Source organism: Dreissena polymorpha, chromosome 4 (genome assembly GCF_020536995.1).
Source record: "Dreissena polymorpha isolate Duluth1 chromosome 4, UMN_Dpol_1.0, whole genome shotgun sequence".
NCBI lineage: Eukaryota > Metazoa > Mollusca > Bivalvia > Myida > Dreissenidae > Dreissena > Dreissena polymorpha.
In genome coordinates, this window is record NC_068358.1 from 31,300,832 (window position 1) to 31,318,194 (window position 17,363).

The following is a 17,363-nucleotide window of genomic DNA, read 5'->3' on the forward strand; positions in this document are numbered from 1 at the left end:
TAGCTTACCTTAATGACGACAATAATCCAATATAATATAACAATTACAATTATGTATGATAAACACACAATCCGAAATACGTTTTTGCATTCGTTCGATGCTTTAAACAAATAAATAACTGTTAAAAACATCCAGAGAATTTAACTTAAAATTGTTTGTTTTGACAAATAAATTACGTCACACAACATACGTCATAAATTGCGCAATCAGTTGCATGCAAAATAAAAGTACGGAAAGCCGGTTTTGAGAAATGTTTATATAGAGGAGCAAAAAAGTATTATATAAACAATAACAAACGATAGAGTGGTGACGGACTTCTCAAAATAGCATTAATTGAAATAGTTTCATGTATATTAAAATATCTGTGATATCTTTGGATACCATCATCAAATACACAGAAAAAATAAAATACAATGTAAGTATCACGTTTACTTGAATTTGTCCGACGAGTTGAAGAAAGGTTTACACGGCGAGGCTTGCCGTGAGCAACACATCATTAGCAGCATAAAGTGCGTAACATATAAACAAAATAATCAAACATAATTATAATTTCACGTAGCACATTAAAATATCTATTGCAACTGACACCGTTTTGTAGCGAAATTTGATGACTCAATTTCAGCTTTAACAAGAGTTATAAAAAAAAAACTTAATTTAGTATAAACGTCACGCTTACATAAATGACATCGTTAATCCAATGTTTGTAACAATAAATTGACTACTTTAATCCAAAGTTTATAACAAACAATTTGAAACGATATGCACTTTCACCTTTATTAATCCATGTCTTTATCGAAACTTAGTTCACCTTTATTAATCCATGTCTTTATCGAAACTTAGTTCAAACCACACAATTGTGTTGTATTCCTATCTATGTTTACATTTATGCATGATGAACACACAATCCGAAATACGTTTTGCATTCGTTCGATGCTTTAAACATATAGTTTACAGATAAAAAAAACACAACGACATGTCCTTAAATTCCAGAGAGTGTAAATAAAACCATTGTGTTTCGTCACCGAAATGACGTCACACAATGTACTGCGTAGAACATTTCGTAATATAAAATCAAAGCGCTGATTGCATTACAAAATGAATTCAACATTATCTTGAACGCAAAGCTATAATGATGTTTCAATAAAATACACAGAATTTTGTAGACACAGAAAAAGGCTTAATGCTAGTCGATAGTGTTTAAGATGGGGATGTCCGACACACTGCAGTTGTTTGCTCTTTTCACGTTTTTAATATTATAGTCATGGGAATTGAAGTTCTACTTTTTAAGGTAGCTAATCGAACGGCCTCGAAAAAATAAACATGTCTGCGAGTATGATGGTTACTTTCATGTGATATGTATATTAAGTTTTTGCGAGAACTTTGGTTACCATCATTAAATGCACAAAAAGAAATAGGTTTTCAATTTTATTTCATCTCCCCACTCATTCCATCCCGCGAAACCCTTAAGGTGTCGCAACTCTAGTTTACCTAGGCACCGCTTACGCCAAATCGAGGCCAGACACTTTTGAGGACCACCAAAACTTAAATGTACGTTGGGTATCACATATTTTGCTTTAAATTAGAATTCATACGCTTACTTAAGATGATCATAATGTTAAATACTGTTAGAAGTTATTAGAAAAAGATCAGATTGCCTTTTTATTCTTATATATAAAGGCAGGTTTTCCGAATCATAGAAGCAAAAAAACACTAGGAACATCACAAACAAATTGAATGTATCAAATCTATGAGAAATGTTTTGTTATAATGATATTTTAGTTCCTGACTAGCCTGTCGAATGACCAAACCTACAAATCTGGCAATCTTCATTTCAACACCACTGAACATGCAACACCTTAAAAACCTGTATAACCAGTTTATTCAATCACACAACGATAATAAATACATTTTTCTTTTCCTTTACTTCTTAAAATTGCTTAACTAGCTGATATGCAAGCTATTTGAAAGTTAAACATAATTTTGAATCGGTCCCCATCATTGGTAATAGTTTACGTCATGTGATCTGGAATACCTGTCCTTGATTCGAAACTAGTGTTCTGAGTGGACAAGAAAACTCAATGTTTACATATTGATGAATAGAATTATTCCAACTTTTGAAACTTGTGTAGGATAGCGGACATAAATCCGCTTCCAAAGAGGTATACCATTAGCAAATTGGTGTTTGTTTCATTAGTGATCTGGAACTCCTGTCCCGATTGTAAAATCATTCAATGCAAGGGTTTTACTTAGTTGCAATAATCTAACTCCCCGCTATTGACCCTCCGGAGTTGCAACTGTTTGCGGCATATTTCACATCAAGTCTCCCGCCCGAAATCTGGGCGGTACTTTAATCGGTAATATTAGCAACATAAACTATTTTTGGCATAAATAAACAAAAACAGATCATAGTGTTTTTCTAGGAGGGCAAAGGGGCATGGCACATTACTTTCAAAAACGGCATTTTAATGTGCAGTTTAGGCAAAAAAGGGCAAAAACGTTCTGTGGAAAATTGGTTTTGGGAGAAACATGTAATCACATCAGAGGCAGTTGTGGAAAAAACATAAAAATATATACAAGCACATTTAATGGTAATAGATGTATTTAACTTACTTTGATTTATATCTATGTTAGCGTTTCTGATCACCAAAATCGCCAAAGGGGTTGAATCTTTCAGCTGGCGATTAAAGTTTAAAATGTGAATGAAAATGGCGATTGCAAAAAACCCTGATATTTCTCTATAAGTATATAATATTCCCTACTTTTAAAGAGAATTCAGTACTGATTTCCACATGTAATAGCCATAAAAGCTCCAGGCGGTAATAGATAGTCCACTGATAAGAGATAACCGGATGCCCGTATCGTATATTCAAGCCACATAACACAGTCATGTATGCTAACAGTTGCATCATTGGAAATTTTTGGGTAACTTTCCAGTCGACAAACTGTGATATTTAACGTCCAATCGGTTACGAGAATGTTTATGGAGGCGGAGTTATATAGCGATTATTATTTTTGATTGACGTCGTTCACAGAGTAAGTGTTTTTCGCAGGTTTATTAACAATGAATCACAGTTGTAGCATTAATACCTGATAGAAAACCGGTAAATAAAGCAGTACATTAAAGGCGGTTTCGGGCATCATCATCACACCTATTTACAGTACTGTAAACAATCAATAATTATGAGAAGTTAATTGCAATTGGTGAGCAGTGTAAAATTACTTACGGCTAGTAAGTTGTGAAAAACAAAACCCGTTAATAATTTGATGCGGTAACAAATTAAATCCAGTGCATGTATATTTTATCATGTCTATTTGTAGAACTGATTTACACCGTTTTTCTACAGCCACTTGATAATAACTATTCACTATGCATTAATATCGGTATGCCATGTAAAACTCGTGTTATAAGAAAGAGCGCGAAATTATTGCTGTCGTCTGCAATGCCAAGTTCTACGCATGCAAAGCATGCTTTTTTAAAACAGACGATGTGTAACTAAATATAGCCTAGCCGTTCACTACATGCGGTATTTAAGACTTACAAATTTACCGGTATGTTTGAATGAATTATATTTTGCAACTATGGAAAAATATGTCAATTCAAGAATACATTGCAGTAAATGTATTTTTCAAGAATCAAGAAGCACCAGACTACGGCAAAAATTATTGGGAGAAGGGTGGGGTGGCCAATAGGAGTTACGCAAGACCCACCCAATCAAAGACCGGGGCATATCTGAAAGTTCTAACATTGTATACCGTTTATGCCAGTGCATGAAAATAAATATAAATGAAAAATAAAAAAAACATGAAATTATTTGATTTCAGGTAACAAATAATTTATTTAAATGTGACTTCATTGATAATTTAATACAGTCATTGTTGATACCTATAGATTCATGATAATGATTATGTTGTTCATTGAGCAAATAAGGTTATAATGTGGGTCGTCATCGTAGTGCTGAAATTTGGCTACTAATTTTTTATGTCCCCCACTATAGTAGTGGGGGACATATTGTTTTTGCCCTGTCTGTTGGTCTGTTGGTCTGTCTGTTTGCGCCAACTTTAACATTTTGCAATAACTTTTTCTATATTGAAGAACTTCATATTTGGCATGCATGTGTATCTCATGAAGCTGCACATTTTGAGTGGTGAAAGGTCAAGGTCATCCTTCAAGGTCAGAGGTCAAATATATGTGGCCAAAATCGCTCATTTTATGAATACTTTTGCAATATTGAAGATAGCAACTTGATATTTGGCATGCATGTGTATCTCATGGAGCTGCACATTTTGAGTGGTGAAAGGTCAAGGTCAAGGTCATCCTTCAAGGTCAGAGGTCAAATATATGTGGCCAAAATCGCTTATTTTATAAATACTTTTGCTATATTGAAGATAGCAACTTGATATTTGGCATGCATGTGCATCTCATGGAGCTGCACATTTTGAGTGGTAAAAGGTCGAGGTCAAGGTCATCCTTGAAGGTCAGAGGTCAAATATATGTGGCCCAAATCGCTTATTTTATGAATACTTTTGCAATATTGAAGATAGCAACTTGATATTTGGCATGCATGTGTATCTCATGGAGCTGCACATTGTGAGTGGTGAAAGGTCAAGGTCATCCTTCACAAGGTCAAGGTCATCCTACAAGGTCAAACATCATATAGGGGGACATTGTGTTTCACAAACGCATCTTGTTTTCCTTAGCGCCAACCTAGATTTATATTAATATATTCACCTTGCAATGTCCATTTAAGTTCCATGCTGTTTCAGTAAACTGTATAGCACGACAAACATAATAAAGCAATATATGCATATGCATTTGATTCGATACAGATCCGCTAGCATATTATAAATATAAATGAAAACATGATTGTCTTATCCAATTTTCTTACGATAATCTTGTCAGATGTTTTAACTTTGCGAGTAAACTGAACTCTAACAATTTGCAAACACTGGTTTCCGTGAAAATTTGAAATACCGGTACATCCACTGAGTAGATTACTATAACTATGTTGTTGGTATCTGAAACGTTTTTATGCATCGTTGATTATCACAGGCATTTCATGAATCCCTTGGAAATGTATGATCTCCAACGTTAATTTGATAGTAATTTGCCATTTTTGCAGAGAGTCACAATTTAATTCTTTATAGTCCGCCATCTTGTTAAAGTGATGTAAGAAACAGGTGCGCATAGCAACGTAAAATCGTATTAAATGTCCGCCTTATACAAGATTCGCATTTTGTTTAATTAGTTCATGTTACAGTAATTGTTTCAATAATTAATTATCTTAAAGACGACATAAAAAACCGATAAAGATATAACTTTTTTTATTTAATTACGCGTAAAAATATAAGTTTTGATATAACTGAATTGTGCATGAAATGCTCAATTTCCACCAGGATAACATCGAGGTTTTCATCATTAGTCTCCGAAGTAACTGTCCAAGATTTTATCGTGGAGGAAAAACACATTACAGATGGATTAGTGTGCTTGGCATAACAAAGCCACTGAAATTATTGATTGATATTGACACGGAGTTATTCACGCACGACTAATTCACAACCGCGCGAATCTTCGCTGCCTAAGGGCCATAATCGGGTAATAGTCAGCTCAGAAGTTTGGTTAAAAGGCAATAAAGGTGTTATAAATAAGTGTGCACGGCGGGAAACAGTGGGTGCTCATGAACGGGCAGGCCGGTGGCCTTTGGGATGGGCAGCGTGGCGCTAAATGGCTTTGAAAAGGGGCAGAGTGGCGTTACAAAAAAGGGCATGGCATGGCGCCGCGCCATGCTAAAATGGCCTGGATAAAACACTACATATATATATCACTTATGCGCAAATTAAAACCACTTACGTGATGTGGTGTGCTCTCTTAATAATGATATTAATCCAAAGTTTCAAACATGTCAACGGTCAATGAAAATGCTTAAGTTTTTGCAATTGAAAAAAACAAGTATTCCAAATTTGAAAGTACACTACCAGAATCCTTCGCGTGATAGATCTCGTGTCTCGTCAACCAATCATAATACACTGACTTTCTACGGATCTTCCAAAAGATAGATTGAATCATCAATTCCAAACTAAGGCTTTCGGTTTAATAACTGTTTTGTAAATGTAATATTAAAATCACTTTTAATTCTCAATTTAAAGCATTTGTTTGTCAAAAAAACAAGAAAATTCTTTCCCAAGTTATGTCAAAAGAAAGCAATTTTTCCCAATCAAACCGTAACTTCGCCAAGGACGGTCCCAATCCCGCGCTGAAAAAGGAGGAGGGTTGGGCGTGGGGCTAGCAACGACAACAAGGGAACAAGCGACAAACGGCGCCGGGAGTGAAGCAGACCAGGCAACTGGACTTATGAAGGATGGGGATCAAAGCCACAAGGACGTCCCCACCCCGATAGCGGAACTCTTGACGCTAAAGCGATGGATCAGAGTTGGATGTTGGAACGTGCGAACACTCTACCAGACTGGAAAGCTAGCGCAAGTGGTGAGTGAGCTGAACCGATACAACCTGACCCTTATGGAAGTAACAGAAGCAAGATGGACTGGCTCTGGCAAGAAGAAGGTGAGTTCCAGAGAAGTCATCATCTGGTCAGGAAGAACTGACAACGACCACCGGGAAGGAGTTGCCGTCATCATCAAGAAAGAGCAAGGCCAACATCGTGCTACAGTGGAAACCTGTGAACCAGCGCCTGCTGTACGTCAGGATGAACTCCAAGTACGCCAAGCTGTCTGTTGTTGTGGGCTACGCACCAATAGACAATGCGGAAGAAGAGGACAAGGATGCATTCTACGACACCCTTCAAAGTGTTTTTCTTTTAGAGGACATTCCCCAACACAACGTGCTGATGTTGCTTGGCGACTTCAATGCTAAGGTTGGCTTCAACAAAAAAGACAGAGAGAGCACCATGGGACGACATGGAATGGGTGTGATCACCGACAACAGGGAGAGACTAGTCAACTTTTGTCAACAGAACGACTTGGTCATAGGAGGCACCCTTTTTGTGCACAAGGAGATCCACAAACTAACACATCCCCAGACAGCAGGACCCAGAACCAGATCGACCACATCATAATCAATGGTCAGTTGAGGCACTCTCTGCAGGACGTGTGTGTGATGCGACATGCAGACATCAGCAGCAACCATAGTCTTCTGGTGGCCAAGGTGACTTTGAAGCTCAGGAAAGCCAAGACGGGAGACATCAAGAACCAACCCTATGATGTCGTCAAGTTGAAAGACCCAAAAGTGAAAGAAGAGTTTAGGTTAACCCTCAGGAATAGATTTAGTATTTTGGAAGATGAGGCAGCACTGACCATTGAAGGCTTCAACAAAGTAATGAAAGAGACAGGAGAGGAAGTTCTGGGCTTCAGAAATAGCCAGAAGACAGAATGGATCTCAGAAGAAACGTGGTCTCGTATAGAAGAAAGAAGACAGATCAAAAAGAAACTGTAAGACACCAAATCCCTAAGACTTAAGCAAAGAATTTCAAAGGAATATAGTGAGGAAGACAACGTGGTGAAGACATCAGCCAGAAGAGACAAAAAGAGGTACATAGAGAGGCTGGCAGAGGAGGCGGAGACAGCAGCCGAGCACAATGACATGAAGACAGTGTACCAGAACACCAGGAAGCTGAAGGGCGACTATGGCCAGCACCATGACCTTCTTGTGAGAGCTGAAGACGGAACTCATGTCACTGTGGAAGAGGAGAAGCTGAAGAGATGGAAGCAACACTTTGAGTCCATCCTAAACCGCCCAGACCCACCAACCCTAGCCGACATTCCTGAAGCTGAAGAGGACCTTGACATCAACCTCGGCAACATCATTGTAACGGAAGTCAATGAAGCCATCCGTAAGCTGAACAATGGGAAGGCGCCTGGCGACAATGGAGTGTGCCCTGAGATGCTGAAAGCAGAAGACACAGTGACGCCGCAGCTTCTTTGCCAGATTCTTCAAAAGATTTGGGACAGTGAAGAAGTGCCAAGCAAATGGAAGACCGGCACCATTGTCAAACTGCCCAAGAAAGGAGACCTGGGGAACTGTAACAACTGGCGAGGCATCACTTTACTATCTCTCACCAGTAAGATCTTCAGCCGCATCATCCTCCAACGCATCACAACAGCAGTGAATGGTATCCTTCGCCAGGCTGACTTCAGGAAAGGCAAGTCCTGCATCGACCACATCTACGTCCTTAGGCAGATCCTTGAGCAGTCCCAGGAATGGAATGGATCCCTCTACGTGGTTTTTGTGGACTTTGAGAAGGCCTTCGACAGCCTACACAGAGACTCCCTCTGAAAGATTCTGCGACATTATGGCATCCCTCAGAAACTTGTCAACGTCATCAGGTCCCTGTACAAAAACTTTGAGTGCAGAGTCATCCACAACAACCAGCTCACTCCCTTGTCAAAAAATAACCCACTTTCATACCAAAACACACTTAAACCAACATAAAACTGTGTTTTTTCGGAGTTTTTCTTAGCGGAAGTTGGTTTTTGCTAATAAAAGTGAGTTTTATGTGCGCTAAACTGTGCTTAACTGAGTTTAAAGTTGGTTATTTTAAGAAGATGTGTGTTTAAGCGAGTTTTTTTCTGTAAGAAGTCGGTTTTTTGTGTGTCAAAAGTGAGCCTTTTTATTTATGAGTTGGTTTATGTGTGTTTAAGTGTGTCTTTTTGTTTTATAAGCGAGTCTTTTACAACAGAAGTTGGTCTTTTTTTAAACAGAAGTGGGTTTAAGCGAGTTTAACTTGGTCCTTTTGTAAATAAGTTGAGAGCTGCAACGAGGCTTAAAGACTCACTTTAACACACTTTTCAACAAGTTGGTCTTTTGTTTATTAATATAACTCATCAATGAAACAATAATTCTTCAACTGGGTCTTTGTTTGATGTTTATAGCCATAAATAAAACAAGTCAATTGTAAAGGGGCTTTTTTTTACAGCTTGTTTGCCATTGTCCCTATTGTACATTTGTGTGATCCCCATAATTTTTAGGGAATATTGGATGAAAATGGCTCTTTCAAAACATCACAGGTTCACAGATGGACAACAAGTATCACTGACAAAAACTATAACAATGGTCAAGCTTAGTTTTATACATGGAAATGAAAGAGTTTGTGTTTCACTTTGAATTTTTATCTTTATGTTTGTTTTTATTATAAACAATATCTTATGATTGTTGTATGTCTTTATTTTTTAATTTTTTTTAACAATCTCATATGATTTATCTCATATGATTGTTTATATTTGTTTAAAACAGTATTTACTTGTTAAATCTGCATATTTAAATAATTATGGTATTGGAAACATTATTTTGGAAATAATCTATTTATTTTTGTACATAAGTTATGCAAGATTTTGATATTTGCATATGATACCATCATATCCATTTTCTTAATTTGCAATAAAATAATAAAATGCCAAACATGCTAAATGAACCCTTATTTCACACCACTAACAATAAACAGATAACAATCTGTCAGGCATTCAGAGCTAAACAGGGTACTGCTTATCTAGGGGCAGATAAGGCTACTGATGGGGTTTGCCTAGAGATAAAGCTGTGTGGAATAAGATATAAGGCTTTTGATTGGCTATTGCACTGAGGAAGTTATCTTTTTGAAAACAACAACTTTTGAAAAACAAGCTGGTGTCAGCAATTGAATATTGAGCTAAATTTAATTCAGCAACATTAATATAAAGAAGTGAAAGACTTATAATGGTAGTGTAAAATGTCTTGAAATTCTGTCAGCATGAAGTATTGTGTGATGAAAACAATGTGTTTTTTACTGCAATGTGGAAATCAATAATAAGTTGGTTGGAAAGGGGGTTGAACTGCCTGTTGTTGTTTTTGGAATACTGAAGAACAGTTTTAACAGGTTTGTATTGTCATTTCTTCACCCCTTTTTTATTTAGTTTATTGAATTAATTATGATAATTATCATATTTATGTATTGTCACTGGGAAATGTAAATGGATAAGTTATTGTATTGCAATTTAAAGGATAAACAACACATTTTGAAGCAAAAATAGATAAACTTACACATGAAAAAGTGTAAATGTTGTGTACAGTGAATAATTATGGTTGTGTTTCATGGTTATTGTCATCTAAAATTTTATTTATATCTATTTCTGGTTATTACTGAACGGATTTCTTTCCCTCATACTTAATTAGAACTTATATATTTTAATTTTGAAGGTTAAACTCTTGCCACAAGGCAAAATTGACATCGATGGGAAGATCCTTTGGAAAGAATGTGCATCATCGCCTGCCTGATGTATGGACTTTTAAACCTGGTTTTTACCCTGCACAAGCTGGCAAACTTGAGGGGAACAAGAGTGGGAAAACCTCGCCCTGTCCTTGACCAAGAAAGCTCGATTTGTTGAGAGGTAAACTATACAGGTTATTGCATTTACAATGCCACCAGACCACACAGCCAAATGAGACCACGCATCTTGGTACATTTTCAAACTGCATTTTCTACCAAACGCAGTTTCTTTTAATAATTGATGAAAAGTGCTAAGTCACATGTGATCACGGGATTAAAATTTCAAAAATAAACAAACAAAAACAACAAGCAAATAACTTAAATTGATTATTATTAAAGCAACAAGATTACCATAACAGCAATATTTCATAGTTAAGTGGAACGAAAACATAACCAATCAACATGTTTGAAGAATGCCTTGCCCTTTTGAAAGTGATATGGTATTAATCCTTTGCAGATCAACTGGCATAAGAGATGCTCAAGAGGAGAAGGACACAAGCAGCATCAATGGTACAACTACATGTCGCTCCAGCGCCCGCTTTCCAGGTCTCTACCAGCTGCTTTCCAGGTCCCTCCACCCGCCAAGATCAGGTCTAGGTCCCTGCACTGGCTGCTTTCCAGGTCCCCTAGCGGTCAAGGTCTCTCCAGTAGCTGCTGTGCAGGTCCCAACACCGTATGCCGTCAAGGTCCCTCCATAAGCTGAAATCCAGGTTCCTCATTCCATTGCGGTTCAGGTACCTCCAACAGCTGAGATCCAGGTCTCTGCGGCAGCTGCGGTCTAAATACTCCACCCGCAGTGGTCCATTGCGGTCAACCTTTTGCTTTAAAATCTTCCATAAATGTCTATTATTGTATAATGTATTGTAAAAATATTCTGTTTGTATTAATTTGCGGTGTACTATTTTTGTCATATAAACATAATTTTGTACACATTGTGTTTTTTTCCCTTTTAACCACATGGGGCTTATAATGAACTGTTGTAATTGCTTCACAAAAACCATTTTTTCTAGAACATATCAGTCCAAAATTATTTTTTTTCACACTGCAAAATCCCACAAAAGGCTCACAAAAAACCTACTTTCTTAAAAAAACTCACTAAAACACTGTTAAAACTGACAAAAATCAACTTACCCAAACCCACAAATTGCTTTTGTTTTTTTCACAGATAAAATACTGTTAATAACTAGGTTTAAAGCGAGTTAAAAGCATGTTTTCACTTTGAAAAAAACTAACAAAGGCGTGCTTTCAGCTCACTTTTCGCTCACTTAAAAACCGTGTTTAGCCTGCTTATAGCTCACATAAAAAAAACACTTTTTACCCACTTAAAACCAACTCCACAGACAGAAGTTGGTCTAAGCATGTTTAAAAAACCCCAAAAAACCAACTTGTAGAAAATCATACTCACTTTAAACCCACTTAAGATGGTTAAAAAACCCACTATGTTGGTTTGAAGCGAGTTAAACCAAGATTTAACTCAGAAAAAACCAAGTCGGTAAGCTAAAAAACCCAGTCGGTAAGCTAAAAGCGTGTCTGAAAAACCCGCTTTTAGCACAGTGCAAATACCGCAGAGTTAAACACAGATGCCTGAAAATAACTCACTTTAAACCCACTTAAGACGGTTAAAAAAACCACTATGTTGGCTTTAAGCGAGTTAAACCAAGATTTAACTCGGATAAAACCAAGTCGGTAAGCAAAAAGTGTGTTTAAAAGACTCGCTTTTAGCTCGGTGCCAATACCGCAGGGTTAAACCCAGTTTAAAACTGGGTTATAACCGGATTTTGCTCACTTTTTTGGCAAGGGCTGAACCATTCAAGGTGGAAACTTGAGTGAAGCAAGGATGTATCCTCTCGCCGCTCCTCTTTTCAATGGCAATTGACTGGATCACAAGAGTTAATCACAAGATTATTATTGTACATTGATTAATTGCATTTATTTCAATATAATTATAATTTTCGGACACATTAATTTCTGTCTCTAAATTTTGGGACACTTGTTATTATGAGAAAATAATCTCATATAGTAAGAAATATGTCATGACAATTTATTATTGACCTAAAGTCAATTTTCACACTGAACAAATAATATAAAGAAACTAGAAATGGCGCGGCAGAGGCCGACACGTATCCCCACGCCGCATGGTTGACCCAGGGGGCACCCCAGGGTTGGTAATTGGGCCCTGCATTGTTGAGATTGACCTTATTGTCATAAGAGATGTTCATTATCAATTAGAAGTAAATCAGTGTAGAAATGAAGTTATGGTAAAAGGCAATTTTTGGTGGGCGTGGCCTATGTGGGCGGGCATGCTCCAGGGTTGGTAATGGGGCCATGCATAGTTGAGATTGACCGTATTGTCATAAGAGATGTTCAGTATCAATTTGAAGTAAATCGGTGTAGAAACAAAGAAGTTATAGTAAAAGGCAATTTTGGGTGGGCGTGGCCTATGTGGGGGGGATGCCCCGGGGTTTGTAATGGGGCCATGCATAGTTGAGATTGACCGTATTGTCATAAGAGTTGTTCAGTATCAATTTGAAGAAAATCTTTGTAGAAATGAAGTTAAAGCAAAAGGCAATTTTGGGGTGGCGTGGTCTATGTGGGTGGGGTCGCCCCAGGGTTGGTAATGGGGCCATGCATAGTTGAGATTGACCGTATTGTCATAAGAGATGTTCAGTATCAATTTGAAGTAAATCGATGGTAGAAATGAAGAAGTTAATGTAAAATAACATAAAAAAATGAGTGAAAATCTCTGACCCGGCCCCACCCAACCCCCATAACTTTTGACCCAGGGGTCAGATCAAAATTCCAAATAGTGCAGGGTTGCACATATGGTCAAAGCTACCATGTGTGTAAGTTTCAAGGTTCTAGTGCTTATAGTGTAGTAGGAGATAGTGGCCAGGACATACGGACAGACAGACAGAGGGACAACCGGACAGACGGCAGAGATAACCACAATATCCCCACGCTTTTCAAAAAGCGTGGGGATAAATATAACTAATTTAATGTTCAGTATGAACTTAATTTGTTTTTACAATATGGTAAATCCCCTTGTCTCATTTCAGATGGCAGGATTCAGGATAACGGACACTGCTGGTATAGACTATGGGCTGCTGTCATCGATTGTGTACAACTGTGTGCAGGTAATTGAATATACATAGCAACATCTACTAGTTCATTGCGATCATATTGAAAGTTTAACAGAATACCAAACATGTTTGCCAACTGAAGCTAAAATATCCTGTAGTAATGCAAATAAAACACATAATTATGTTAACTCTCCTATTTCAGTATTTGTTTAGTGTTTGTTTTTTGTCCCCTTACAGAAAAGGCAGCATGTAAAAGCTGTACACCTTAACAGATGTCCATCCGAAAATTGCAGTCTCACCAATAATTTCGCAATATATTTATTGATTTTAAAGGGACTGTCAACCACGACGACAAAGAAAAGAAAAGTTGTAAAATAACATATTTTTTACAATTATTAGTTAATATTGATTAAAATATCACGATTGGTATATAACATTACTTGAACAAAGTTGTTGTGTTTTCATATTTTCAGTATATTCGGTAATGAATTTTACTGGGTATGTCTACCAGGTAACTACCAGTTAACTATAAATAACGTCAGTAGATTGATCATCGTCGTCTAGTGGTTAACCCAGGAATGCAAATTGTGCATGCGTAGTGAATTGTATATATTTTATATATAAAATGATAATTCTACTTGTGTTATTTATAGTGTGTATATCATTATGTCACCTATTTTAGCGATGTACTTTCGATTTCACATCGCGAAATTGTATTACCAAATATACTAAAAACATGAACTTTTTAAAAGTAATTAAATATACCAGTTGTGATATTTAATCAATATTAACTAATGATTGTAAAAATAAGGTATTTCAGAACTTTTATTTTTACGTAATTTGTGGTTGACAGTCCCTTTAAAATGCCCTGGCACTTATCTCTCTACCTCAAAGGCACTTATCTCTCTACCTCAAAGGTCAAGGTCACTAAATATAAGGTCAAAGGTCAGACAACAGCTTGTCTGGACTGTTACATGGTCATTTATCATTCAATTGTCAATTAACTGATCACAAATGACCACTAACAGCAGATGGCTTGTGGGCGTGTATCACCATCTCCCTGCCTCAAAGGTCAAGGTCACACTGAGTGTGAGGGGTTCCGTGCCCTATGAGTTAATATCACTTTATTTTATATAGCTCTTATCAAAAATAGGCTACATATTCTCAAAAATTGCTTGTAATTCATGCAGTTTTCTCCAGAAATGAAGCTTACCTAATGGAAAGACCTCCTGGAACTTAGGAGAAATAGTCCTTTAATTTTATAAAAATGTGGCTCGATGATATCTGCTCTCTTACTAAACCAGTGTTCATCTTATTATATATAATTGTCACCAAACAGTCTTGAAATGTTAATAAGCACACAATGGAGGCCGAGTTATTGCCAGCCGAATCCCACTAGTCACGTGAAGAATTGATGAAGTATTCTACTTCTGTGGTTGTGTGGGGCTGTTCTTTGCTAGTCAGAAAAAATGTAAATAATTGATTCATGTTGTGAATAAATCTGAACTATAAGTAAAGAAATCACACAAACACAAACATAAGTCTTTCATTCCCACTTTTACATGAAATGTGTTAACTTATAACAGAACTAAAAGTATTAAACCATCTGGAAGTATTTAAAGAGCATGAACCTTTAATCATGTGACTGTGTTAAGTCTGTGAAAATTTTCACTGTGAAGCATTTTACTAAGGAAATTTGATACTACGATATGCTTGGAAAACTGAAGGGCTCTATTTTCACTCCTCACTTAATTTTTAGAAGCATCTGTTGAACTATGTGTCTGACTGTTAACAGCGTTATAGATAATTTTTGTCCCATGTGGGTAAATACCCCCACTTTTCACAGCATGGGGGTAAATGGTCAAATTTTGCTTTGCTTGAAGGGTAATTTGCTAAAAGTAAAACAAGAATATAGCCGGGGTACAGACACGTTACTTTAATCATGTTAAACACAATAAACCATTAATTATGTGTATTCCTTCATAGTAGTAGGTTTCTTAAGGTGTTTTTGTGTTTTTTTTAGCTCACCTGATTGCTCAGTTGAGCTTTTGTGACCGGTCTTTGTCCGTCTTATGTCCGTCCATCCGTTCGTCTGTAAACATTTGCTCGTAAACACTCTAGAGGCCACATTTCTTGTCCGATCTTCATGAAACTTGGTCAGAAGCTTTGTCCCAATGAAATCTCGATCAAGTTCGAAACTGGGTCATGCTGGGTAAAAAACTAGGTCACTAAAAAAAGAAAAACCTTGTAAACACTGTAGAAGTCACATTTCATGCCCAATCTTTATGTAACTTTGTCAAAATGTTTGCCTTAATGATATGTTGGTCGAGTTCAAAAGTGGTTCCTGTCCGTTGAAAAACATGCCTGCCAGTGGGCGGGGCAGTTTTCCTTATTTGGCTATAGAAAAACCTTGTAAACACTATAGAAGTCACAATTTTCGCCCAATCATCATGAAAGTTGGTCAAAACATTGGTTTTATTGATATTTCGGACGAGTTTGAAAATGGTCCAGATCGGTGAAAAAACATGGCCGCCAGTGGGCAGGGCATTTTTCTCTATATGTATATTGTGAAAACATGTGAACACTCTAGAAGTCACATTTTTTGCCCAATTTTCATGAAATTTGGTCAGAACATTTGTTTCCTTGATATGAGAGTTAAGTTTGAAAATGGTTCCGGTCAGTTGATTAACATGGCTGCCAGGGGGGTGGGGCAGTTTTCCTTATTTGGCTATAGAGAAACCTTATTAACACTAGAAGTCACAATTTTTGCCAAATCATCATGAAAGATGGTCAAAACATTGGTTTTATTGATATCTCGGACGAGATCCAAAATGGTCCAGATCGGTGAAAAAACATGGCTGCCAGTGGGCGGGGCATTTTTCTTTATATGTATATAGTGAAAACATGTGAACACTCTATAAGTCACATTTTTTGCCCAATTTTCCTGAAATTTTGTCAGAATATTTGTTTCCTTGATATGAGAGTTGAGTTCGAAAATGGTTCCTGTCAGTTTAATAACATGGCTGGGGGGGGGGGGGCAGTTTTCCTTTTTTGGCTATATAGATCCCTTGTAAACACTCTAGAAGTCACAATTGTTGCCCAATCATCATGAAAGTTGGTCAAAAAATTGGTTTTATTGATATCTCGGACGAGTTTGAAAATGGTCCAGATCTGTGAAAAAACATGGCCGCCAGTGGGCGGGGCATTTTTCTCTATATGTATATAGTGAAAACATGTGAACACTCTTGAAGTCACATTTTTGGCCCAATTTTCATGAAATTTGGTCAGAACATTTGTTTCCTTGATATGAGAGTTGAGTTCGAAAATGGTTCCGGTCAGTTGAATAACATGGCAGCCGGGGGGGCAGTTTTCTTATATTTATATAGTAAAAAAAGCTTGTGAACACTCTAGAAGTCACAATTTTTGCCCAATCATCATGAAACTTGGTACAAAGATTGGTTTTGTATATATCACATAATTAATGCCATAATTATGGCCCTTAGATTGTCCAAATTTTCATTATATTATACAAAATCCTTGTTAACACTCTAGAGGTCACAATTTTGTTTCAGATTTTATGAATCTTGGTCATAATATTTATTTTTGTAAGCAAAGTTTGATGTTTGGTAAGGGGGGGTCAACTCAAGATATAGGTCACCAGGTCAAATCTTACAAAAACAAAAACACTCCATATGCCAGAGTTTTGGTTCAATAATGATGAAACTTGACCAGGATGTTTGTCTGGACAATATCTAGGTCAAGTTTGACGTTTGGTAAAGATTGAATGAACCGATTCCTCTCAGGTGAGCGAACTAGAGCCATCTTGGCCCTCTTGTTTGATAAGTTAAGCAAGATTTCGAAATTTTCATAATATTGCTATAATTTTATTTTTAAATGGGAAATATAATAATAAAATATGTGTCACATTATCAGTCAACAAAGTAACAACACCTAAAAACAACCTTTTTCACACCCATAAAGGTATCAATAAACAGATAATCTGTCAGGCATTCAGAGCTGATGAGGGTACTGA

General features: G+C 36.9%; 1 protein-coding gene across 2 annotated transcripts in view; it reads left to right on the top strand.

Moving 5' to 3' along the window:
• LOC127879776 (protein fem-1 homolog C-like) overlaps positions 1-17,363 on the top strand; it is a 78,261-nt gene that overhangs the window by 48,986 nt on the left and 11,912 nt on the right. For both annotated transcript variants that reach the window (XM_052426830.1, XM_052426831.1), the window contains exon 2: positions 13,307-13,384. In XM_052426830.1, coding sequence (XP_052282790.1) covers positions 13,307-13,384 — 78 coding nt within the window. The remainder of the gene's footprint in view (positions 1-13,306; positions 13,385-17,363) is intronic.